At 43.5% G+C, this 25,930-nt stretch overlaps 1 protein-coding gene across 2 annotated transcripts in view; it reads right to left on the reverse strand.

Annotated features, from left to right (window-relative positions):
* ASAP2 (ArfGAP with SH3 domain, ankyrin repeat and PH domain 2) overlaps positions 1-25,930 on the reverse strand; it is a 170,089-nt gene that overhangs the window by 84,052 nt on the left and 60,107 nt on the right. For both annotated transcript variants that reach the window (XM_084624728.1, XM_084624727.1), the window contains exons 5-7: positions 22,731-22,780; positions 8,495-8,624; positions 784-869 (exon numbers count right to left, since the gene is read on the reverse strand). In XM_084624728.1, the coding sequence (XP_084480854.1) occupies positions 784-869; positions 8,495-8,624; positions 22,731-22,780 (266 nt within the window). The remainder of the gene's footprint in view (positions 1-783; positions 870-8,494; positions 8,625-22,730; positions 22,781-25,930) is intronic.

Genomic DNA, 25,930 nt, shown 5'->3' on the forward strand with positions numbered 1-25,930 from the left:
CCTGGTGGCTGAACTTTGTGACTTTGTCCTCACCCATAACTATTTCACATTTGGAGACAATGTATACCTTCAAATCAGCGGCACTGCTATGGGTACCCGCATGGCCCCACAATATGCCAACATTTTTATGGCTGACTTAGAACAACGCTTCCTCAGCTCTCGTCCCCTAATTACCCTACTCTGCTTGCGCTACATTGATGACATCTTCATCATCTAGATCCATGGAAAAGAAGCCCTTGAGGAATTCCACCATGATTTCAACAATTTCCATCCCACCATCAACCTCAGCCTGGACCAGTCCACACAGGAGATCCACTTCCTGGACACTATGGTGCTAAGGAATGCATCTGATGAAGTGAGCTGTAACTCACGAAAGCTTAAGCTCAAATAAATTTGTTAGTCTCTAAGGTGCCACAAGTACTCCTTTTCTTTTTGCGAATATAGACTAACACGGCTGCTACTGTGAAACCTTCCCTGGACAGATTACTAAATACGACAAATGATCGTGTGGTGATTACGTGGTGCAGATGACAACATGCCACAGTATTAGCTCAATCTAACACCTCATTTCATATTAAGTAATATAGCAACAAACGAGCAACTGATCTATTAGAGCAAATCAGTATGTCAAAAGCCTGCAGTGAAATGTGTTCAGCTGAGTCTTAGATCTATTTTAAAGACAGAAAAATATTTTTGGAAACATTATTGCCGCTACCAGTTTCCATGAAAATGCAAAATATTGTAACTATAGAATCTTTTGAAACAAAGAAACATAGAACTTACTTGCACTGTGCATGAAAATACTTGATCAGATTCTGAAGCAAGTCAACTCCTTTTTTAATCTTGATTTCATTGACTTTCAGAAGGTACTGTTAAAACAGTAGTTAACAGAAGTAAAAATAATGAAATATCAATTACTTTTTCATATTTTGTGATTTATAGGAATGGTAATTTTAATATTATTTTCAATTATATTTCAACAAGCTTTAACAACCACAGCAGATTTCGAAAAGTTGAAAAAACTCTGACCATGTGGAAGAGACACCTCAGGGCATCAACCAAACCTCAAACAACTGGTATCAATGCCAAGTCTTGATATCCAGTTAGGATACATGTCTGTAGTTAACTCAAATCCTTGCCCTTTAACTCCTGAGGCCTACTAAAAGAGGATCACAAGAAGCATGAGGGAGGCCTAGAGTGCCTTCAGGAAATCATCCTGTAACCAAACAGTGGCAACTAGATTCGCATTCACAGTCAAGCCAGCCATGGTGCAAGCCCAAGACAGATGTATCTGGCAATAAACATGTTCGAATGCCAGAAGGGATTTTCAGTATTGCCAACCCCAATCACAACTCATGAAATCGGGGGCAAGGGGGAACGCGGTTTTTGGTCCGTCTTCTGATTTTTGCATTCCCCTGTCCAGCTGCAGAGAGCGAGAGAGAGAGAGAGTGTGTGTGTGTGTGTGTGTGACAATTTCAGCATTGCCAACTCTCACAAAGTTATAGTGAGCATGGTGATGTTGGAGCCTGTGGGAGGAGCACTTACTAGAGACTCAACCAAAATCAGGGCCCATTGTGCTGGGCAGAATACAAACACATAATAAGAGATGTCCCCTGCCCTGAAGAGCTTACAGTTTAGTGCAAAGGATGGTGGTGAGTCTGATGTGGGAGCTGAAACTATGATTCCCTAAAGCAGGGGTTCTCAAACAGGGGTTCAGGACCCCTCAGGGGGTCCCAAAGTTATTACATGGGGGGTCGTGACCTGTCAGCCTCCACTTCAAATCCTGCTTTGCCACTAGCATTTATAATGGTGTTAAATATATAAAAAAAAATTTAAATTTATTGTGGGGGGGAGGGTCACACTCAGAGGCTTGCTATGTGAAAGGGATCACTGGTACAAAAGTTTAAGAACCACTGCCCTAAAGTCACCTCATGGAGGGGCCACCAAACATCCATTAAATGAAAATAACTTTTAATCTCTGCTAAGTAGGGAAGGATTTAAACTGGTGACCTACAGGTGAAAGGTTCTATCACATTAACAATACCCCAGGGCATGCTTATTGGAAAGATACATTTAACTAATCAAATTCTAACTTTCTGAAGGCAGGGTCTTCCACTCTCTGGACACAAAGGCAAAATCTCCCACACTTTGCTTAGTTTCAAACACACTAAGTCTGTAGTACCTATTCTTAACTGGACAATTCTCATTAACCAAATACAAATAAAAATGCAATAGTAAAATGAATATTCAAAAGTGAATTTAGATGTTGTGCTAGTATGTTTTGTAACATAAAATCATTCTAGTGATTATTCCAGGATCCTTATGTTAAAATTAATATATATGTATTTTTCCTCAACCCCCACGTTATCAGCATGGTTTGACACCATAGCCTTTAAATCCACCTCAGCTACAGGATTAACTAGTAGGGGAAAGCACACTGTTTTCCTTTATATCGATCAGCTCCTCCAGGGAAGCACAACATATACTTTGACAGTGGGTACACAAGTGTTTGAGAGAGAACAGAAAAACACTGGTCACCATCAGAATTCTTGGTTTCTATTCCTGGCTCTGGGAGCAGATTGTGGTCTAGTGGTTACAGACAGCATAGCCAAATATAAAAATAACCCTGTTTGGGTCATCTGTGGGGGTGAAACACAGGATCTTTGGATGTTAAAACATGAGCTACCTCTTGAGCTAAAGAATCACAAGTGAAATCCTGGCCCCACTGAAGTCAAGATCCTAGATCTCTTAACATGAAAATAGTAGGAACATAGGACTAGTAGGGACCGCCTGAGTCACTGAACCCAATCCTCTCCGACCACAGGCAACCCCATTCGTAAACGTATCAGTAGTAGTCATAAATCTTTATGTGTAATCTAGCAGCTATAGTATAACACAGATCTACACGGTTAAACACAAACACCTAAACTGACATGTTCCTTCTGAAAGTGTGTGGCAGAGGGGATGACAAATCTCTATTATAGCAGAATGCTACGTTCTATTCCTAGCTCTGACTGAAGTGACCTTTTGCAAGCTCTTAGTTATCTTCTCTGAGAAACCGGCAAATGATAGTTATTCCCACAAGTTATGAAACCTTGACTCAAAATAAGGGTTAAGAAGGGCACAGAAATATCAACTGCATTCAGTGGACGAGCTAGGACCAAAAACTCATGGTCTCTGGGCTTGCAATTTAATGCACCTTCCTGTAAGCCGTAAGAAATTTTAGGAAGGGGAAGGGGTTATCTCTTTCATTTTGCTTCTCCAAAATCATGTGACAGCTGCAGCTTTTCAAATCATCATGAGCTTCTGTAAAGTAGGGGTCAAATTAGGTCACCCATAATAAATTTGTGAGAACTGGCAATGCTGAAGTTTTACAACCACACAGAGCACTTCTTCTAACAGCTGAGCTGCTTCTTCTCTCTTTTTTTTTTTTTTTTTTTTTTTTTTAAGAAAACACCACAGACTGGGAAGAAAGGAACTCAAGAGAAGCAAGAGATGCACACACACAAAATGCAGTACTTCACTTCAGAAAAAAAATAAGGATTTTATTGCTCAGCGAAGAAAACAAGCTACAATAAGGGCTGCAGAAATTCTGTAGGAATTTTTGAAGTATCACTAAAATTCAACTGAAATACCAAAATTGGAGAATATGTTTTATCTTGCAAAATGAAAGCTTCAAAGTGGTATAGGTTTATTTAATTTATTTCTTCTTCCTTAACTATTCAAGATCATGAACAATGGAACATTTTTGTCTGCAGGATATGGTTATGGAATATATTTAATCCTTTCTGTATAACTGAATACTCAAGCACAGCCTTCAGTGGTTCATTTTATTGTGCTCGTTCAAATGAAGCACTGAACGAATGAAAGCATCCAACCAGCTTCATACAAAATATGTTCAGCTTTTTTGATGTGAAGAGATTCAACAAAGCTCAAAAGCCCCAAGCTTGACCTCATCTACACTATCCTTTTTTCGTAAATTTTTCCTTGTTGTAGCAACACCAGGAACATTATCCTATACAGCAGGTTCTTATGCTGTGCTCATCTTCACAGTATTTGAGCCTCTTCTACACAGAACTGGTGAGAGCCTGAGGAAAGTAGCAAATTTTTCAAGTGGGATTTTCAAAATTGTCCAGAGGATTTGGACACCCATTTCCCTTTTTAAATGAATGGAGGTCCAAATCCCTTTGCCAGCTATGAAAAACTCAGTCTGAGGATATGTCTACACTGGAAAGTTTTTGAGCCACAAGTTATATCACTTTTATTAAAATGCTGGAATTAAACTGCTGTTACATGTCAACACAAGCAGCCTTGTGACGCTGGATCGCATCCACATTAGCACTTCTTGCAAGGGTAAAGACAGCAGTGCATTGTGGTAGCTATACCACTGTGCAACTGGCTGCAGGCTGCTTTGGGAAGGGTTTGCAATGCCTCATGGGACAGGCACAGCATCACATGATGCAGGTTTCCCAATCCCATTGTTCCATGGACATCCTAACTACATTGCCAGCTGCTTTTCAACTGAAGTGGTGGATAGAGGGGAGTGTGTGACAGGGTGTGTGTGTATATGGAGGGGGAGAGAATGTGTGTTTTGGGGGACAGAGAGTATGTCAGCATGCCATCTTTTAAGTTCAGACAGCAGCAGGAAGCAACCAGTTCTGAGGCAGGGGGAGGGAGAAACCCCGAAATCAGCCCCCACCTCCCTCCCTGGGCTCTCCGCACAGCACTCTCTCTCACACACATACACATACACACACACGCCTCTGCCTCGGTGTTCAGCGGCAAGAGCATTCCACAATAATGGTTTCCTTTGTTTTCCCGGAGCAGATCAGCAAAGCACGCAATGGCTGTCAGAAACGGTGCTTTGAAAGGGGAGGTGCGCACATCTCCAGGGCAGCCAAGTTCCAAACAATGAGCTGAGTGATCACTTGAGGCATTATGGGACAGCTCCAGAGGCCAATTACAGCACAGAAAGTAATCAAGTGTCTACACTGGCAACAGAGCCCTGGCGCCTCTGCACAAATAGCCTTACGTCAAGGTGGCTTTTTTGCAGCGCAGCAACGGAGGAGTTTCTGCGCCCAAAGTGGCTTGGCCGTGCATACATGTCTGCAGTTTGAGCGCAAAAAGCTGCTTTACTATGCAGAAATTTGCCACAAGCCCTTAGACTTTGTGTAGGAATACAGGGCTTTTCTAATGAATCACCACAGGCTCAGGTATTAAAACCTTACGTTAGCAATTCAGTGCAGTGGCTACTGAGTTACACCAGCATGTGAAATCAATTAGCTCCAACCAACACTAGAATCTCGAGCATCGGTGGCCAAACTGTGGCTCACAAGCCGCATGCAGTTCTTTTACAGTTAAAGTGTGGCTCGCAGAGTCCCCCATGTCCCCTCCTTCTCCACCTACCAGACTGGGGGAGGGGGAGCTCAGGACCTCTGCCTTACAGCAGGTTGGTGAGATAGGGGCTTCTGACTAGTGGGGAAGGGAGTCTCAGAACTTCAGACCCACGAGGCACACCTGCCAGGGCTTATGGCTTCAGTAGGAGTAGTGCTGAAGCCCCAAGCCGCAGCTGAAGCGGCAAGCCCCGGCAGATGCCTCGCGTGGGGCAGAAGCCTCGAGCCATGGCTGGTGCGCCCAGGCTCTCAAACTTCTGAAGATTGTCATATGCAGCTCGGAGGGTCGGTTTTGGCCACCCCGATCTAGAGTGTCTCAATAGAAGAGGCTCAGTTTTCTAAGCAGGTCTTAAAAAGTCTGGCTCCCTGTAACATGAAACTAAAAAGGTTTAATATCCTGAGTCCAATAATAAACTTCAAGTTTCCTTTGAATGCAACAGTTGTCATAACACAGAAACTATCTTTTCTCAAATTCCCTTTTTAAGAATAGGAGTACTTGTGGCACCTTAGAGACTAACCAATTTATTTAAGCATAAGCTTTCGTGAGCTACAGCTCACTTCATCGGATGCACACTGTGGAAAGTGTAGAAGATCTTTTTATACACACAAAGCATGAAAACATACCTCCCCCAACCCCACTCTCCTGCTGTTAATAGCTTATCTAAAGTGATCACTCTCCTTACAATGTGTATGATAATCAAGTTGGGCCATTTCCAGCACAAATCCAGGGTTTAACAAGAACGTCGGGGAGGGGCGGAGGAGGAAAAAACAAGGGGAAATAGGTTACCTTGCATAAAGACTTAGCCACTCCCAGTCTCTATTCAAGCCTAAGTTAATTGTATCCAATTTGCAAATGAATTCCAATTCAACAGTCTCACGCTGGAGTCTGGTTTTGAAGCTTTTTTGTTGTAATATCGCAACTTTAATGTCTGTAATCGCGTGACCAGAGAGATTGAAGTGTTCTCCGACTGGTTTATGAATGTTGTAATTCTTGACATCTGATTTGTGTCCATTTATTCTTTTATGTAGAGACTGTCCAGTTTGACCAATGTACATGGCAGAGGGGCATTGCTGGCACATGATGGCATATATCACATTGGTGGATGTGCAGGTGAACGAGCCTCTGATAGTGTGGCTGATATTATTAGGCCCTGTGATGGTGTCCCCTGAATAGATTTGTGGGCACAGTTGGCAACGGGCTTTGTTGCAAGGATAGGTTCCTGGGTTAGTGGTTCTGTTGTGTGGTATGTGGTTGCTGGTGAGTCTTCGCTTCAGGTTGAGGGGCTGTCTGTAGGCAAGGACTGGCCTGTCTCCCAAGATTTGTGAGAGTGTTGGGCCATCTTTCAGAATAGGTTGTAGATCCTTAATAATGCGTTGGAGAGGTTTTAGTTGGGGGCTGAAGGTGACGGCTAGTGGCCTTCTGTTATTTTCTTTGTTAGGCCTGTCCTCTAGTAGGTGACTTCTGGGAACTCTTCTGGCTCTATCAATGTGTATACCTTCAAATCAGCAGCACTGCTATGGGTACCCGCATGGCCCCACAGTATGCCAACATTTTTATGGCTGACTTAGAACAACGCTTCCTCAGCTCTCGTCCCCTAACGCCCCTACTCTACTTGAGCTATATTGATGATATCTTCATCATCTGGACCCATGGAAAAGAAGCCCTTGAGGAATTCCACCATGATTTCAACAATTTCCATCCCACCATCAACCTCAGCCTGGTCCAGTCCACACAAGAGATTCACTTCCTGGACACTACAGTGCTAATAAACGATGGTCACATAAACACCACCCTATACCAGAAACCTACTAACCGCTATTCCTACCTACATGCCTCCAGCTTTCACCCTGAACACACCACACGATCCATCGTTTACAGCCAAGCTCTGCGATACAACTGCATTTGCTCCAACCCCTCAGACAGAGACAAACACCTACAAGATCTCTATCAAGCATTCTTACAACTACAATACCCACCTGCGGAAGTGAAGAAACAGATTGATAGAGCCAGAAGAGTTCCCAGAAGTCACCTACTACAGGACAGGCCTAACAAAGAAAATAACAGAAGGCCACTAGCCGTCACCTTCAGCCCCCAACTAAAACCTCTCCAACGCATTATTAAGGATCTACAACCTATCCTGAAGGATGACCCAACGCTCTCACAAATCTTGGGAGACAGGCCAGTCCTTGCCTACAGACAGCCCCCCAACCTGAAGCGAAGACTCACCAGCAACCACATACCACACAACAGAACCACTAATCCAGGAACCTATCTTTGCAACAAAGCCCGTTGCCAACTGTGCCCACATATCTATTCAGGGGACACCATCACAGGGCCTAATAACATCAGCCACATTATCAGAGGCTCGTTCACCTGCACATCCACCAATGTGATATATGCCATCATGTGCCAGCAATGCCCCTCTGCCATGTACATTGGTCAAACTGGACAGTCTCTACATAAAAGAATAAATGGACACAAATCAGATGTCAAGAATTACAACATTCATAAACCAGTCAGAGAACACTTCAATCTCTCTGGTCACGCGATTACAGACATTAAAGTTGCGATATTACAACAAAAAAGCTTCAAAACCAGACTCCAGCGTGAGACTGTTGAATTGGAATTCATTTGCAAATTGGATACAATTAACTTAGGCTTGAATAGAGACTGGGAGTGGCTAAGTCTTTATGCAAGGTAACCTATTTCCCCTTGTTTTTTCCTCCCCCGCCCCCCCGACGTTCTTGTTAAACCCTGGATGTTAAACCCTGGATTTGTGCTGGAAATGGCCCAACTTGATTATCATACACATTGTAAGGAGAGTGATCACTTTAGATAAGCTATTACCAGCAGGAGAGTGGGGTGGGAGGAGGTATTTTTTCATGCTTTGTGTGTATAAAAAGATCTTCTACACTTTCCACAGTATGCATCCGATGAAGTGAGCTGTAGCTCACGAAAGCTTATGCTTAAATAAATTGGTTAGTCTCTAAGATGTCACAAGTACTCCTTTTCTTTTTGCGAATACAGACTAACACGGCTGTTACTCTGAAACCTTTTTAAGAATATTAATGGAACAATTGTATTCTGTGTTAAATCTTACCTCACACATCTGAAGCTGGAAGAATCGTCTTTCTTTCTCCATCTCTTCTGCAATTTCAGCTCCACTTATTTCTGTACGGATCATTCCATGTAGCTTAGCATGCTCCTTTTTCTCTTTCTCTATTTTCGTACTATGTGGGAAAGAAAAGCTAAATCAAGTACACTACATGGACCCTTGTAGTTCTGCAAGTTTTAGATTATTTCCAATTTCTATTTCATTTGAAATTTGATGGTGACCAAGAAACAGCCAATGACTTGCTGTGATAGAAGTCTAATGCAACTGCACTACCATGAGTGACTGACACAGGAACTCAAAAAGAGTGGTAGGAAGATACAGTGTTATCTCATTGAGAGAAAAGACACATTTGTGATTCAAATTAATGCTGAATCCCAACTGACTAATCTTGGTTAACAGAGCTTAATTATGTCACTAGATTTTCAAAGCTTCCCCTGTCATCATGGCTTCCTTTCTGTGTGTAGGGTTCCCAAAGCCCAAAGCACAGCTGCCATCTCTTCTGCTGCTGAGCCAGCTGGCACTGGGGTCGCGGCCAGCTGGCTGTGTTGCAAATTTTAAAGTCTGCTAAACCAGGTGCCTTGATCCTCTGAAGGTTTCTACCAGTTTTCTGAAACCTATGTGTAATATGGGTTCTACTATATTGGAGCAAGAATTATAGTATTTTCTCATGACATGGTTTTAAGATTACTCTAAATGGAGAACCTGAATTTAGTGTAAAATGACTTGCATATATTTAGAATTTCCAGTCATCAATAAGCTCTGTACTTGCATCTTCTCTCAAGAGAATGATTAAGTGTCTCATCCTGAGCCCCAAGCAGCCAGGGGATATACCAGAATTAATCTTTCCATCAACCTTGCAACTGAGAAATGTTCTGGAACACAAACATTTAATCCCCACTACACCCTCATTGGTAAATCAAATAAAACAAATTCCTTGCAATTTTTCAGTATCCCTGGACATATCCAGCTAGCATTTGCAGACTTTCAGCCTATGACGTTTTCCATGAATGAAGGGATATCCTAAGAAAAACTCCTCCCTCTTTCACAGAGATTCATAGATTTCAAGGTCAGAAGGTATCATTGTAAAATATAACGGCACAGCAATTTTTACTCCTCCCACTGCAACCACATTTGAATGCATGACTTCTAGCTTCAGAAGGGGGAGCCATTCCCCTAAGCCACCAGGCCATCTAACCTCTCCAGGGGATATACATCCTACACAATCGTTTACATGAATCAAAAGCTAACTCCAGAACTTTTCTGGAGCCAGACAGAGCCTTGATGCTAAATGCATAGGTGAAAAGCTCCATGAAATTTCAAGGAGACAAAAGCACACAGGTCAAGGTCATGAATAGGAATGATCCCATACAGGCATCAGGGGAAGAAATCAGAGGGGTGCCAAGGAAAAGTCTGCATTCCTGTCCCATTATGGCTACATAGCAGTAACAGAGCTTATCTCTAGGCCCAGTGCTTTTAAGCTTTTTGTGGATGATCCTTTATATGTTCAGAGTAAACACCAGGACCAGATGATGTGGAAGTAAACCAACAAAATGAAAAAAGAAAAGGAGGACTTGTGGCACCTTAGAGACTAACAAATTTATTTGAGCATAAGCTTTCGTGAGCTACAGCTCATGTGAGCTTGTGCTCAAATAAATTTGTTAGTCTCTAAGGTGCCACAAGTCCTCCTTTTCTTTTTGCGGATACAGACTAACATGGCTGCTACTCTGCAACAAAATGAAGACTCCATTATTTTAAGTGCTAAAAATATCAGCATCACAAATGGTGACGGCCTATGTTAATAAGAAAAAGCGAGTAATATCAGCAATGGTACAAATAGATCTACCCAAAGAAACCTGATGCCAGGCACAAAGGATTAACCAGGCACCAGTTATGAAAAACAAGGGGAAAGGATTGATGCAAAGAATTTACAGAAAATAGTGAAATTAGCTCTCCTTTCTTTTTTGGCACTGTAGGCAGAGTAGCCTGTGCATACGCAAGCTCCTGCCAACCAGGGAAACTAGATGGGTGGGTTTCAGAACTTCAAACATGAGAGAAAGTACCCAAAAAATGTTTTTAAATCTCTCAATTTCAACAGTAGCCCATGGGAAATAATGAGAGAACTGAATTAACTGAAATGTGATCAGGTCTACATCAACAACTACTGGCATCTGGTTTGCTCACACAGCACAAAACTTGAACCTAGATTTTCCAAGAAGATCAATTGTGTGAAACTATCCAGTCAATGAAGCAGTTACATTTTAGAAAGAAATACAAGGGTAATAACCCCCAAAACACAACAGAAAAATTGTTTAATGCCATAACAAACTATTTTGTAGTTCATTCTAGCTTATCAGGTGGAAGCAGGGGAAACATTACACAAACAAAAAACCCAAACTTTACACACACTGTCACAATCAACTGACCACAACAAAAAGAGGCAGGTGTTTGCACAGCTACCATGCTTGCACCAGTGGTGAGCTGTAGCTGGTTCGCTGGAACTGGTTGTTACATTTAGAAGCCCGGGACAACTGGTTCTAAAAGGACTTCTAAATTTAACAACCGGCCAAAAGTGGCACCTTAGGCGCCGACTCCGTGGATGCTCTGGGGCTGGAGCACCCACGGGGAAAATTTGGTGGGTGCAGCTCCCTGCCCTGCTCCAGCTCACCTTCACCCCTGAGTTACGTCTGCCCCGCTCTGCTTCTCCGCCCCCGCCCGGTTTCCCACGAATCTGTCCGTGTGGGAAGCCTGGGAGGGCTGAGAAGCAAGCAGCAGCTTCACACTCAGGCCCAAGGAGGCGGAGTGGAGGTGAGCTGGGGCGGGGTGGCACGAGGAGGGCCGCCCACGCCGCAGCAGGTAACCGGGCAGGGTGCGGGCGTACAGGGGAACTGTTCCCTGCCCCAGCTCACCTCTGCCTCCCTGGGCCTGAGTGCAAAGCCGCCGCTTGCTTCTCAGCCCCCCCAGGCTTCCCACGCGAACAGCTGATTCGCGGGAAGCCGGTGGGAGGTGGTGGGGGGGGAGAAGCAAAGCAGGGTGGTGCTTTCAGGGGCGGGGGCAGAGCGGAGGGGAGGGGAGCTGGGGCCAGGGCGGGGAGCTGCCGGTGGGTGCTCTGCAGCCACCAAATTTTCCCCGTGGGTGCTCCAGCCCCGGAGCACCCACGGAGTCGGCACCTAAGGCGCCACTTTTGATGTGATTAATGGGGGGTGCAGCCGCTCCCCCTGCTACCCACCTGCTACGCTACCCCGCCCCAGGAGCCAGAGGGACCTGCCAGATGCTTTCTGGGAGCCGCCCCAGGTAAGTACCGCCAGGACTCCCCACCTTGCCCCCCAGCAGGTCCCTCTGGCTCTTGGGGCGGGGCAGGGTGGGCACCCACTACGGTGGCCCACGAGACCCTCCTGTCCGGATCTGGGGGAAGTCAGGAGACAGGGGAGGGGGGTGGCCACGACCCCCTCGTGGGGTAAGAAGGGAACCGGTTGTTAAGATTTTGGCAGCTCATCACTGCTTGCATCCTCTGCACATGCAGACATTTGCACTTAGTTTAAAATCAACACACTGCAACCCATTCAGGGAGCAGCGGGGTAAGACTAATCTAAAATGAGAGCAGATCTGTGTAGCAAACAAGAAAAGAACCACTCTGTGTGAAAGGGCAAGATGAAGGCCTATAATGAAAAAGTAGCTATGTAGATATGTCTTATCCAGTTTTCACAGTATGTCACTATTTTTGCATTTGTTTTCCTAGCTTCAGACTCAAAGTTATATAATTAGATAAGCTTTTCAAGAGTATTAGAAGTCCTGGTTATTTTGCCTTTTAGAACTCAAATATGAGACGCAGCAGGTCACTACTTAAAGGCTTTTACATAAAAAAATCACTATTTCAAAGGAGTGAATTGTTCCTTCATTCTGACACTGACGTGGATATGAATTTATGAAAAACTAGAGGAGATAAGCTATTGCAACAAAAATGGACATCAATTCTAACCTCTAAAGACCACATTTTAAAAGGTAGATTTTTTTTGTAATAGAGTTGAAGATACACCATCACTTGTATTTAAAGGCTATTTCCTTTTATAAAACTCATGTTATACCTTTCCATCACTGACAGGTTCCCATCAATTCAGTCTCACATTTCAGTCTGACTCTCCAACATATCCTCTTGTATGACTTGCTCTCTAATTAAAAGTTCAAAACGTTTCTTCCTCTCCTTGTATTGTCTATCACTATTGACACCACCACTATCCAAACCCACAATCTAGAAGTCATCTTCAGCCTGTCCTTCTCTTGTCCTGCACAAATAAGTGGTCATGTCCAAATCTTTCCCCTTCTTCCTCCATAATATTCAAAGACCTATGCAGTGGTATTTCCCATTTTAGGAACAGAGAATCTCGCTCAAAATGGAAGAAATGTTTTAAGTGTGACCACTGTACAATTCTGGAAACAGAAACCTTTAACTAACCTTTTACCGTAACTGTTGTTCTTCAGGATGCGTTACACATGTTCCTCAGTAGCTGCACGTGTGCCCAGTTGTCAGATTTTTCCCTCAGTGGTACCCGACGGAGCAACCCAAGTGCCCTCTGCTACCCCAAGCTACTACATGCAGGTGTAAATGGCAGAGCTGGCCCTAGAACCCATCAGTTCCTTCCTACTGGACACACTCCAGTAGAGAGGGGAAGGATGACGGATCATGAAATGAACATGCGCAACACAGCTAGAAGAACAACAATCATGGGAAAAGATTAGTAACCTTTTCTTTGAGTGATGGCACATGTCCATTCCACTGTAGGTCTCACAAGCAGTACAAACTGGAGGTTGGCTTGGAGTCTACTTGAATAGGGAACAGAGGATTACTCATCCAAACCAGGCATCATCTCTGAATTGCTGAGAGATGGCATAATGAGAGGCAAATGTATGGCATAATGACCAGGTTGCCACCTTGTAAATGTCCAAGATGGGAGAGGCCACAGAAGCTACCTGAGACCTGTTTGACTGTGCCAAGACTCTTCTCCGGGGTGTCACATCTGTCAGCTGGTAGCATAATCAAAAACAAGTGGATATCCACGAAGAGACTGTTTGGGTGGACGCTGGACAGCCTTTCATTCTGTCTGCAATTGCGATGAACAGTTCCACCAAAGACCTTAATGGTAAGTCTGGTTCAGATAAAAAGCCACAGCTCTTCTACCACCTAGAGTGTAGAGCTTTTCCTCATCTTTATGGGCATGAGGCTTTGGAAAGAAGATCAGTAAATAGATTGCTTGGTTAATGTGAAAACTGGAAACCTCTTCAGTAAGAAACTTCAGGTGAGGGCAAAAGTAAAACTTTCTCTCTATAGAAGACCATACAGGGAGATTATGATACTAGAGCTCGCAATTCCCCACTCTCCTGGCTGAGGTAATGGCAACTAAATAGCCACTTTCATTGAAAGGCATAGCAGAGAACCTGTCACCAGTGGCTCAAAGGGAGGACCCATCAGCTTTGCTAAACCTAGATTCAAGTTCCACACAGAGACAGGGTCCTGTACCTGTGGATATAATCTGTCCAGACCTTTCAAAAATCAGACACACATAGGATGCGAGAAGAGTGAGCAGTTGTCAACACAAGGATGGAAAGCCAACACAGCCACCAGGTGTACTTTGATGGAATTAATAGTTAACCATTGTTGTTTCAGGAACAAGAGATTATTCAATATATGCTGGATAACAGTCCGGGCCATGGAAATGTCTTTTTGCTAGGAGCAGATGGAGAATCTTTTTCATTTAATCAGGTAAATACCCCTCGTCAAAGGCTTTCTACTATTCAGAAGCACTTCCTGTGCTCCCTTAAAAATAAACCACTTCCAACTACATCAGCCATGAAGCATCCAGACAATCAGGTGAAGGGCCTTCAGGTTGGGATATAGAAGGTGGCCATGGTCCTGAGAGACTATGTCTGTTTCGAGCAGGAGTGACAGTGGAGATCTGATCAATAAGGCTACTGAAGCTGAAAATCAGTACTGATGGGGCCATGCTGGAGCTATGAGTATAAGGTGAGCCTGGTCTTGTTTGATTTTGAGCAGGAGCAGAAACAGAGGGGAGGCATACAGCAGGCCATTTGATCATGGTAATAGGAGGACATTTGTCAAAGAACCCAGGCTAGGGAACAAAACTGATGACACGTTCTGTTGGCCTCTTGCTTCTGTGGGAGTTCCCCAGAGCTGGAAAATTTATCTGGAAATATCTGGACAAAGGGATCACTTATGGTGAATGATAAACCTGCTTAGGTGACCTGCCAGAACATTCTGCATCCCTGAAAGGTGGATCCAAGTGGGGATGTGGAAATCACCAAGGAGAATTGCTTCTTGGCACAACTGCATTGATCGGGCTTCTCATTGCTTATTCACATAAAACCTGGCTGCTCTTTTGTCTGTTAGCACCAACAAATTCTTTTGCTCAGTGTGTGGAAGAAACACTATACAAGCCAAATGGACGGCTCACAATTTCCTTACATTTATATGTAGCTTTAGATCCTAGGCAGACCAAAGAGCTTGTGCCAGCAGGACACTCAAGTGATTTCCCCCCAATCTAGTTCCAGTGCATCTGTAACGAAGGTGAGCATCTGTTTTGGAGCAGCAAAGTGAAGTCCAACACAAACACTGGAGGGTTGTGTCCATGAGTCCAGACAGGACAAGACCTGATTTGGTACTTGGACCACCATGTCCCTATGATGAAACATTGGTGAATACACCAATACTAACCAACCTTGTAACTTTCTGAAGTGCAGTCTGGCATACTGCACTAGGTAAGTACATGCTGTCTTGTGTCCTAGACGCTTTAGGGAGTTCTGTTCTGTAGTGCCACAATGTGCCTTTAAGTCTAGAGCAATGGCATACAATGTTTGAAATTGCAAACATAGCTGGAAGCTTGTGCCAGCAGGACACAAAGGCCTTCCGAAAATCCAGGACTACTCCAATAAATTGGAATTTCTGTACAGGTGACAGGATTGACTTCTCTGGAGAATGGCTGTGCTGGACAGACCTGAGACCAGGACCAGCTTCTCACCAGCCAGTCATCTAGGCAAGTGAACATGTGAACTCTTAACCTCCGTAGGAACACTGCTACCACCACCAAACTCTTTGTGAACATAAGGGGCTACAGAAAAGGCAAAGAGCAGCACTAAACATTATCACAGAATCACTGGACTGGAAGGCACCTAGAGAGGTCATCTAAGTATTATCTAGATCAGTGCTTCTCAAGCTATCTGATGTGAGGGACTGGCAATTTTTTTTTTCCAGTGTGTGCGCAGACTGGCAGCCAATGGCTCACGGACCGGCACCAGTCCGTGGATCACCACTTTGAGTAGCACTGATCTAGACCATTCCTGACAGGTGTTTGTCTAACTTACTCTACCAGAGCAGTTACCCCGCTCCTAAGCCGCAAGCCCAGGCTGATTGGGGAAGCAGCCACAGCTGGGCCATGCCCCAATTAGGCCACAGCTGGCCCTGATGAAAGAGCTATGAGCCAGGAGCTAGTCACTCTCCCTCCAGCTTCAGAGGGAGATGGACCTAGCTGCCTAGGAGCTGAGGGTGCAGGCAATAGAGCAGAGCAGGGCTGGGGAGCTCCAGCCTGGCAACTCCCCAGGCTGCAGGCCTTGTGCAAGGCCAAACCAGGTACTGGGGTTGCAGAGGCTGCAGTCCAGAGGGTAGGCAAAGGCAGCAGGTCCAAACCCCCTTTGGCCAATGATGAAGGGCTTTTATGCTGCAGTCTGCCCCAGTGAGTGGGGTCTAGATGGTGACTGGCAGTAGCCATAGACTGAGGTGAGGTGGGGATAGAGGGTTGGGGCTTCCCCTGGGTGGGGAGAGCCAGAGAGAGGGTGTACTGCTGGGGGAAGCACCCAAGATGAAGGGGCACCGGGAGGGACACGGGGGCCTGAGGCAAGTGGGACACTGGCCTGCAGAGGGCACTCCGGAGGCTGGAGAGCTAATTCCCAGGACTACCAGCAGGAGGCATCGCACTGGTGAGTCCCACCTCGCTACACTTACTCTTAAAAAATCTCTAATGATGGAGATTCCACAACCTCCCTAGGCAATTTATTCCCGTGCTTAACCACCCTAACAGTTAAGTCCAATCTACACCTCCCTTGATGCAATTTAAGCCCATTCCTTCTTGTCCTATCCTCCAGTGATTAACAAAAACAATTCTTCTCCCCCTTCCTTTTAACAACCTTTTTTGTACTTGAAAACTTATCAAGTACATAAAATGAAGTAGGTGTAGATTGGACATTATGAAAAACTTCTTAACAGTCAGGGTGGCTCTATCATGTCCCCTCTCAGTCTTCTTTTCCAGACTAAACAAACCCAATTTTTTCCAATCTTCACTCATAGGTCATGTTTTCTAGATCTTTAACCTTTCTTTTTTGCTCTTCTCTGGACTTTCTCCAATTTGTCCACATCTTTCCTGAAATGTGGTGCCCAGAATTGGACACAATACTCCAGTAGAGGCTTAATCAGCGCAGAGCAGAGTGAAAGAATTACTTCTTGTGTCTTGCTTACAATACTCCTGCTAATACATCCCAGAATGATGTTTAGTTTTTTTTGCAACAGCGTTACACTATTGACTCATATTTAGCTTGTGGTCCACTATGACCCCCCCCAGATTTTTTTCCACAGTGCTCCTTCCTAGGCAGTCATTTCCCATTTGTGTGCAACTGATTGTTCCTTCCTAAGTGGAGTACTTTGCATTTGTCCTTATTCAATTTCATCCTATTTACTTCAGACCATTTCTCCAGTTTGTCCAGATCATTTTGAATTTTAATCCTATCCTCCAAAACACTTGCAATCCCTCCCAGCTTAGTGTCGCCCGCAAACTTTATATGTAGTCTCTATGACATTATCTAAATCATTGATGATGATATTGAACAGAACCGATCCCTGTAGAACCCCACTCGCTATGCCCTTCCAGCATGATGTTGAACCACTGATAACTACTCTCTGGGAATGATTTTCCAACCAGTTATGCACCTAACTTATAGTAGCTCCATCTAGGTTGTATTTACCTAGTTTGTTTATGAAAAGGTCATGTGAGACAGTATCAAAAGCCTTACTAAAGTCAAGATATACCACATCTACTGCTTCACCCCTATCCACAAAGCTTGTTATTCTGTCAAAGAAAGCTATCAGGTTAGTTTGACACAATTTGTTCTTGATAAATACATGCTGACTGTTACTTATCACTTGTGCTGGCTGCCTGTGCCGGGAAGCTTAGACTACAGCCTGCTACCAGCCCACACCAAAGGCTGGGGCCCTAGACTATTACTTGCTGTAAGCCCTATTGCATTGCTGTGTGTTTGTCAGATGGGCCCAGAGCTCTAGACTGCTTATGGCTCAGACCCACTGGTGTGACCCGAGGCAGAGGACTAAACCCCAAGACAATGAGGCAGAGTGGCCTCCCTCTCCACTGGAGAGCAAGAGAGCACTATATCCTGAAATTTACTATGCTATACTTGGCCAAAAGGAATACTATACTGCAATATGGAAAAAATAGTTTAACTATCTACTGAGTCCAAGCGTGGGGGTATGGATGAGGACTCGGGCTTTTACAAGAAAATTTCAGACACGGAGGCCTTGTCTACTCTACCGCAGTAAGTCAACTTAAGTTAAGCTACTCCAGCTACATAAATAACAGTCAGCATAGCTTAGGTCGACTTACTGCAGTGCCTACGCTACACTGTGTCAACAAGAGAAGCCCTCCTGTCGTCTTACCTTAATCTTCTCATTCCGGTTGAGTACCGGAGTCGACTAGAGAGCACTCTGCAGTCAATTTAGCGGGTCTTCACTAAACATGCTAAATCGACCCCCACTGCATCAATCACAGCAGCATCGATCCCTAGTAAGCATAGACATGGCCTTTTACATTCCAAAAACTCAAATGGTCTTAACAGTTTGAGCTTTGCCATTTTGGGGGGAGAGGAATAATTAAGTGAATTCACCCAAGTGAAAAAAGCATTTATATTTATATATATGTATACGCACGCAACATTTATATACACACTCAAATAACAGTCTGTTTATTTGCAAGAGTATTTCATACGTGTAGTGAAGAGTGTAATGAATTCATTTGTAGCTTTCAAAATTGAATGGGAGGGATAGCAGATGAGAGAAGAAGGGCACCAGCCATAGTCAAAACAGACCATCTACTTTCATTGTTTTTACTTTCGTAGCAGTAGAGCTCCTAGCACAAAACTGAGACATATTCACTGCCTTACAAAGTAATACATAAATGCTCTTTAAAAACTAAAAATAATTTAAAATCTATTTCTTAGGCACAGCACTCTTTGGGGGACAGGAACTGTGTTTTATATGTCTGGAATGTGCCTATGACATTGGAGGCACTACCATAATACAAATCAATGAGTAAATACCACCACACTACAGCAAGGCTACAGTGCAAGAGCTGATATCACATCATAAACATCTAATACACCACAACAGGGCTGATAAAACTGACGTGTGGGTGAGATTTGGCTCATCACTTTGTTAAATATGGTCTGCCTGCTGGAAGACTGAGCAGGTTTTCTGACACATGCATTCCTTCTCCATATGCTCCCTCTGCATGTCTGCTGTCAGCGTATAAGCACATGGGAGAAGTAATGAGAGTGCAAGGAGAGAAAACAACAAAAAAATAAGTCTATGCACCACACTAACCAGGTCTAGCCAAACAGCCATGATTTGACCAGTTCCACTGTCATATTAGAGGTATCATCAGACCATAAGAACACTGAACGCAGGGCATGGCAGGTAAGAAAAAAGAACTGGTTTTAAATAATTTACACTTAAAAAAAATATTTGCAATTTATAAGGCTACATCAGAAGTTCCTAATGACACAGTCTGAAGATAGAGGGATCTTTTTACCAGTAACTATGGTCTTCAAGAGTGTAATCTAGACATATTAAAATTGGTGGGAATGGCACCTCCTGGATATAAAATCTTCTAGAAAGCAGCGTCTGTTGGGGCCACTTGCCCATCCTTCACGCTCCCCTTGTGAAGAATACAAGGGTATAAAATGGAGGAGTTCCAACTGCCTTTCAGTTCCTTCCCCAGTTTTGGAATTCTTTAGCTGAGGCTTCAAAAAAAAGTGGGAAAAGGTGTGTAGACACGTGAAGAATATGTAGAGGTGACACACTTGAACAACCTCCTTCTTTTACATGTGTTTTCTCACTTGTGGGAGATTAATGAATAGCACAGCACACGGGGAAGGTAGGCTGAGGATTTATAGGCGAACAAGAACTGCAAAACTGCTCAAACAGGCATTACCTCTGGATGGCAAATCAAGAAAGTATTAGAAGAGGCCACAATTTTGCGCTCTCCCAGATCAGACCTCACTGAGGGACAAATCTTTGCTTCAAGTAGCAGCTTTGTAAATTCTATGAAAACTGCTGCCTTTGGATTGGCTGAATACCTACCAATATAGTCAGAAGAATGAACACCTGGGAAGACAAAAGGGTGTATGAGCTAGCTAAGATATTTGCACAGTTGTACAAGAACACAGTTCAAAGAATTTGCCTGTACATAAATTTCCCTTCCCCCTTCAGCAAATCAGTCTAAGGGAGAGAATCTACCAAACACACAGTTTTCAACTCCAGAATCCTACAGAATTTACAAGCCTGGAAATGGCTGGAGAACTTGATGCAGATCCCAAGCCACCACCTGGAAATATTACCGTAGATGCAAAGGGAGAAGAGAAAGGAATTCCCTGACAAGCACGTGTTATCTTCACCTTCTGTTTCTTGAATGACCTGAGACATAAGTGCTTCAGGTATAAGTAGTGCGAAGACGGGATAGTTCCTTTGCAATCAGTCTTAAGGAGACCACAGATGTAACCGGGATAAAGGTATCTCACAGTTACAGTGTAAACGGAACCTGTCTGTGAACCAAAGTCTAGATACAGACATGAATACCCTGATGTCTGAAACAATCATGTCAGGATAGCAAAACACTGTGCTGCTTAAATAGAAAAGAATCTTGTGGATACCCGATTAGTTGGACTAGTAATACAGGATTGGAATTAGTCCTGTAGAAAGAGGCAATATGATACCAATGTCACCATGTAGATAACAATTTTCAGTGCTGAGTGACCAAGGAATAGCACTTCAAAACCAACAATTCCGAGCAACCAGTGTTTTCAATCTCGGTTAAGAATCCCAAATTTATAAGTTGAAGTGCTTTCACACTGGGCATTGTCACTACCTGCAGATTCAAGCTTAGGTAAATTTAAAACATCATGAACACACTTCTGAGCTGCACCTGAATCAAATAGCCTGTAGTGTTCAAACTGAGGAGGAAAATCCAAAGACTTTCCGGCACTGCTGTAGAATAGGCTCCAGGAATAAAGCATCAGAAATATAGCATCAGAAGGCCAAATTCAACTTGAATTGAGTCCTGTGCTACCAAGGCAGTGTGGTCCCAGCAGTGGCTACCGAAATTTCTTTTTTTTATAATTGATGTATTTGTTTTAAACTGTTGCTCCTTGAAGCTTGGGGGATATCAATATATAATTGATTGTACCTGGATTTGTGCTGGAAATGGCCCATCTTGATTATCATGCACATTGTAGGGAGAGTGGTCACTTTGGATGAGCTATTACCAGCAGGAGAGTGAGTTTGTGTGTGTATGGGGATAGGGGGGTGAGAGAACCTGGATTTGTACATGAATAGGACAAGCATTCAGATAGTGATCCACCATCACAATGTTAGAGTGGACTTTAGGGAAGCTCGTTATAGCCTGTCTTCCAAAACAAAGCATTGAGACTAGAATTTGAAACCTAGATGTCTTTAGGCGGTAACAACCTTGGACAGTTTCAAAGTCAGGCCATCAGCACCATCTTTGAGGTCTTAGTCACCTTCAGAACCAATAAGTAGTGTGACACTGAAGGAGACATCATAGGCACTGGAGCTACCTCAGTCTCAGCATGGGTAAAGTTCTTTCAAGATTTCAGAACCCAGGATGTCTTGGCACTCAAGAACACCTTGTTTAGGGGACCCAGTTGAAGAATTCTGTAGCTACTAAGGCCATTCTGGGTCCTCCTCAGAATTGTCAGCCTGAAAATTTGTCCGTTCTACTGATTTCATCTGGAGGGACTCCCACAAAAGGAATGCCTAGAGCCTCGGTCAACTATGACTGAGGATTCTGGGAGTAAACCACCATCTCTGAACAGAGTTTACATGTAACTAAGCATCTGACCACTGGAGAAACTCTGGGACACAATGCCAACATTTAGGGGTGCAAACTCAGACTCCAAATGATCAAGAGACTATGATCCCACCTATAAAAACCAAAATCAATGGTGCCAGGTTCTCAGAACCAGACTCAGTCCATCTGTGAACCACTGATGTAAGACAGTGTCACAGCATCAGATTCTCCTGATCCTGTGTTGCTGGATACTCAATATTGGACTACTCAGTATAGTGCCAGAAAATCAAGTATGGTGCCAGAAAATCAAGGGTGCTGGATACACCTCTACCTCGATATAACGCTGTCCTCCAGAGCCAAAAAAATCTTACCGCGTTACAGGTGAAACCGCATTATATCGAACTTGCTTTGATCTACCAGAGCGTGCAGCCCCTCGCCCCAGAAGCACTGCTTTACCACGTTATATCCAAATTCGTGTTATATCAGGGTAGAAGTGTATTTGGACTCAAACTCAGCTACCCATGACAAATCAGGCAACTCTGTCGATGCTGAAATAAGGTATAACACCCTTTAGTAAGTGGCACATCAGAGAAGTCAGTTGTGCTGGCACTGGACCCAATGACTTGGGCAAATCCACCAACCTGGTTATCATTGATACTAGGCACTAAATCACTAACAAATGATTTACCCAAGATAACAGACCTGGAGCCTAGGCACTGAGTTATATTGACTCAGAGGGATCTTATGGCCGTTTCAGTTGGATACACAATGTCAACTAAGGTCGACTTTAGTGCCACTTATACTCAGCACCACACCACATCAAGAAAGTGACTCACCGGAGTAAATTGTGCCAGATCCACAGTATTTGACTCCATTGACCCAAAAGGATCTGGGGACCTAACTCCAGTTATACTGATACTGATCCACTTCAAGCACATGGTATACCTGCCAACAGTATCAAAATCTTGGCACCAGGTGGGGCCTCGAGGTGTTACAATAATATAAACCACCACCACCTCTACATTTCAAATTATGCTCTACACTTTTATTAAAAGGAAAATACTTACACTTTTGTTTCGTAGTCCTTCCAAGCCTTATCAAAAGGCTTTTTCAGATCCTGTCAACATAGGAAAAACACATTAAACATGGCTAAATATTTGCTACAAAAACACAGCAGATCTAATCTTCCAGGCCCAGGCGCTGTTGTGGGTGCTCAGTACAGGATTGACAGGGAACAAGGAGCCCTTCCTCTCTCTGCCCCACTTTGTGCAGCTCACATACAAACTGGGCAAAAAGACCTTAGGTGTGTGTAAGGACTGTTTCCTAACTACTACTCCAGGAGTGCACAGCTGCATGCAAGTATGCATGGGGAACAGATTACGGTGCATCCTTCAAAAATCATGTGGCAGTGTGCATGCTCCCCCTATATGCTGCATAGCTCAGAAAGGCATTTGGCCTCTAGAACAGCCCTTGAGGCAATTCAGCTCTGCACTACCTGAAAGTCTTTGTACCATTTAGGCAATCAAGTCTTTAGTAAAGATTTAGTCATTTGACTTCAGTGGGAATAGGATTGGGTCCTACTGGCTGAAATCCTGCATCCTAACTCAGATGCAGAATTTCCCTGGACTTCAAAAAAAGCAAACTAGAGGATTTGGCTCTGAGCACAAGATAACTTGGATAAGTGCTTATTTTTACACGGCATTCAATTGTTTTATTACATGATTAGAGAGATCAGCCCATTATAGATCAAACAACATTAACTATCAAAATTAGGAAACAAACTGATAATACATAACAGGAACCACACACTTCCTTAAATTTATTTATGAAATCCATATTCATAATTATTCACATCAACCACAGACCAAGGCAACAGCATTGTAAAGACTGAGGGCCCACTCTTCCAAATCCTTAGCATCAGTGACACTACTCATGACATGTTTCAGAGTGGTAGCCATGTTAGAGTGTATCAGCAAAAAAACGAGGAGTACTTGTGGCACCTTAGAGACTAACACATTTATTTGAGCATAAGCTTTCGTGGGCTAAAGCCCACTTCATCAGATGCATGCAGTGGAAAATACAGTAGGAAGACACACACACACACACAACATGAAAAAATGGGTGTTGCCATACCAACTCTAACAAAACTCATCGATTAAGGTGGGCTAGTATCACCAGAAAAGGGGGGGGGGGGGGACACTTCAGTTTGTGTAATGACTCATCCACTCCCAGTCTTTATTCAAACCTAATTTAATTGTGTCCAGTTTGCAAATTAATTCCAGTTCTGCAGTTTCTTGTTGGAGTCTGTTTTTGAAGTTTTTTTTGTTGACTAATTGCCACTTTTAAGTCTGTAATCGAGTGACCAAAGAGATTGAAGTGTTCTCCGACTGGTTTTTGAATGTTATAATTCTTGATGTCTGATTTGTGTCCACTTATTCTTTTGCATTGAGACTGTCCAGTCTGACCAATGTACAGGGCAGAGGGGCATTGCTGGCACATGATGGCATATATCACACTGGTAGTAGATGTGCAGGTGAACGAGCCCCAGTGGCGTGGCTGATGTGATTAGGTCTTATGATGGTGTCCCTTGAATAGATATGTGGACACAGTTGGCAACAGGCTTTGTTGCAAAGATAGGTTCCTGTGTTAGTGTTTTTGTTGTGTGGTTGCTGGTGAGTATTTGCTTCAAGTTGAGGGGCTGTCTGTAAGCGAGGACTGGCCTGTCTCCCAAGATCTCTGAGAGTGAGGGATCGTCCTTCAGGATAGGTTGTAGATCCTTGATGATGCGCTGGGGAGGTTTTAGTTGGGGGCTGAAGGTGACGGCTAGTGGCGTTCTGTTATTTTCTTTGTTGGGCCTGTCCTGTAGTAGGTGCCTTCTGGGTACTCTTCTGGCTCTGTCAATCTATTTCTTCATTTCAGCAGGTGGGTATTGTAGTTGTAAGAACGCTTGATAGAGATCTTGTAGGTGTTTGTCTCTGTCTGAGGGGTTAGAGAAAATGTGGTTGTGCCAGCAATGCCCCTCTGCCATTATACAAAGTAAAAACTATTTCCCCATGCTAATTTTTTCCCTACTGTTACTCACACCTTCTTGTCAACTGTTTGAAATGGGCCATCCTGATTATCACTACAAAAGTTTTTTTTCTCCTGCTGATAATAGCCCACCTTCATCGATGGGTCTCGTTAGAGTTGGTATGGCAACACCATTTTCTTCATGTTCTCTGTATATATAATCTTCCTACTGTATTTTCCACTGCATGCATCTGATGAAGTGGGCTTTAGCCCACGAAAAGCTTATGCTCAAATAAATGTGTTAGTCTCTAAGGTGCCACAAGTACTCCTTGTTCGTTTTACTACTCATATCAGTAATGCTACTCCCTTGCATAAATGTTTGGAGGACTGCTTAGGAAATCATCAACATAGCACTTTCAAACCATTATAGAACAAAGACAGTATTTTCTTTTTTACTCTGCTGCATTTCTACTCCCTCCTTTTTTTACATTTATAACATTAACAGAATCAACGTATACAGCAGAGTGCACTGTAATAAACTGCTTTTGCATTTGAACAAACACCAAATCAAAGGTGAGGCATCCGAAACCTGAAAAAGCAATGTGCTGCTTTGTACAGTGTGCTGCCATGCACAGTACCCTGAGCTATATGAATCCTGTGTTTCATTTGTTTGTGCAGGTTAGTTGTGAAAATAAAAATCAAATGAATTATCTTATTAAACATACCCCAATATTACACTGAAATGGAATGGTCTCAGGCAGTCCAGAATACAGGGATACTGTACTATTACCAAAACATAACTGCGCTGTTTGTTACCCCAGTTATAGTTTCCTGTATTTGGTTTGTTAGTATCACAATTTGTATAATTTAATATAATTGCACTGAGGCTACTCAAACTCCCTCACTCTGACTGGCTCTTGTACTTTGAATACGCAAGCTTTCTGCTAGCAATAAAAATCCTTCTCAGCTTCTCTCCTCCTTCAGCAGAAGCAGAAAATCTCAATTTTACATGAAGAAAAAAATCCCACAAAGCAAACAAAAAAAGTGTTTGTTAACACAAGGAAAAAGAGGAAAAGTTTAAAAAAAAAAAAAATCCTGAGTCCCTTTGACTTATTTTCCTCTTCTCCTTCCCATCACTTTTCTACCCTCCCCTATAGGCAAGAAAGTCTCTTGTCCCCACGCTAATGCCCTGATTCTGTGGACTCATGCACATTCCTGACTTTATGTACTGTGAGTAGTTTCATTGTCAGTTGGAGGG

The sequence above is a fragment of the Lepidochelys olivacea genome (assembly GCF_965140295.1).
Source record: "Lepidochelys olivacea isolate rLepOli2 genome assembly, chromosome: 3".
In the NCBI taxonomy this organism is placed as follows: domain Eukaryota; kingdom Metazoa; phylum Chordata; order Testudines; family Cheloniidae; genus Lepidochelys; species Lepidochelys olivacea.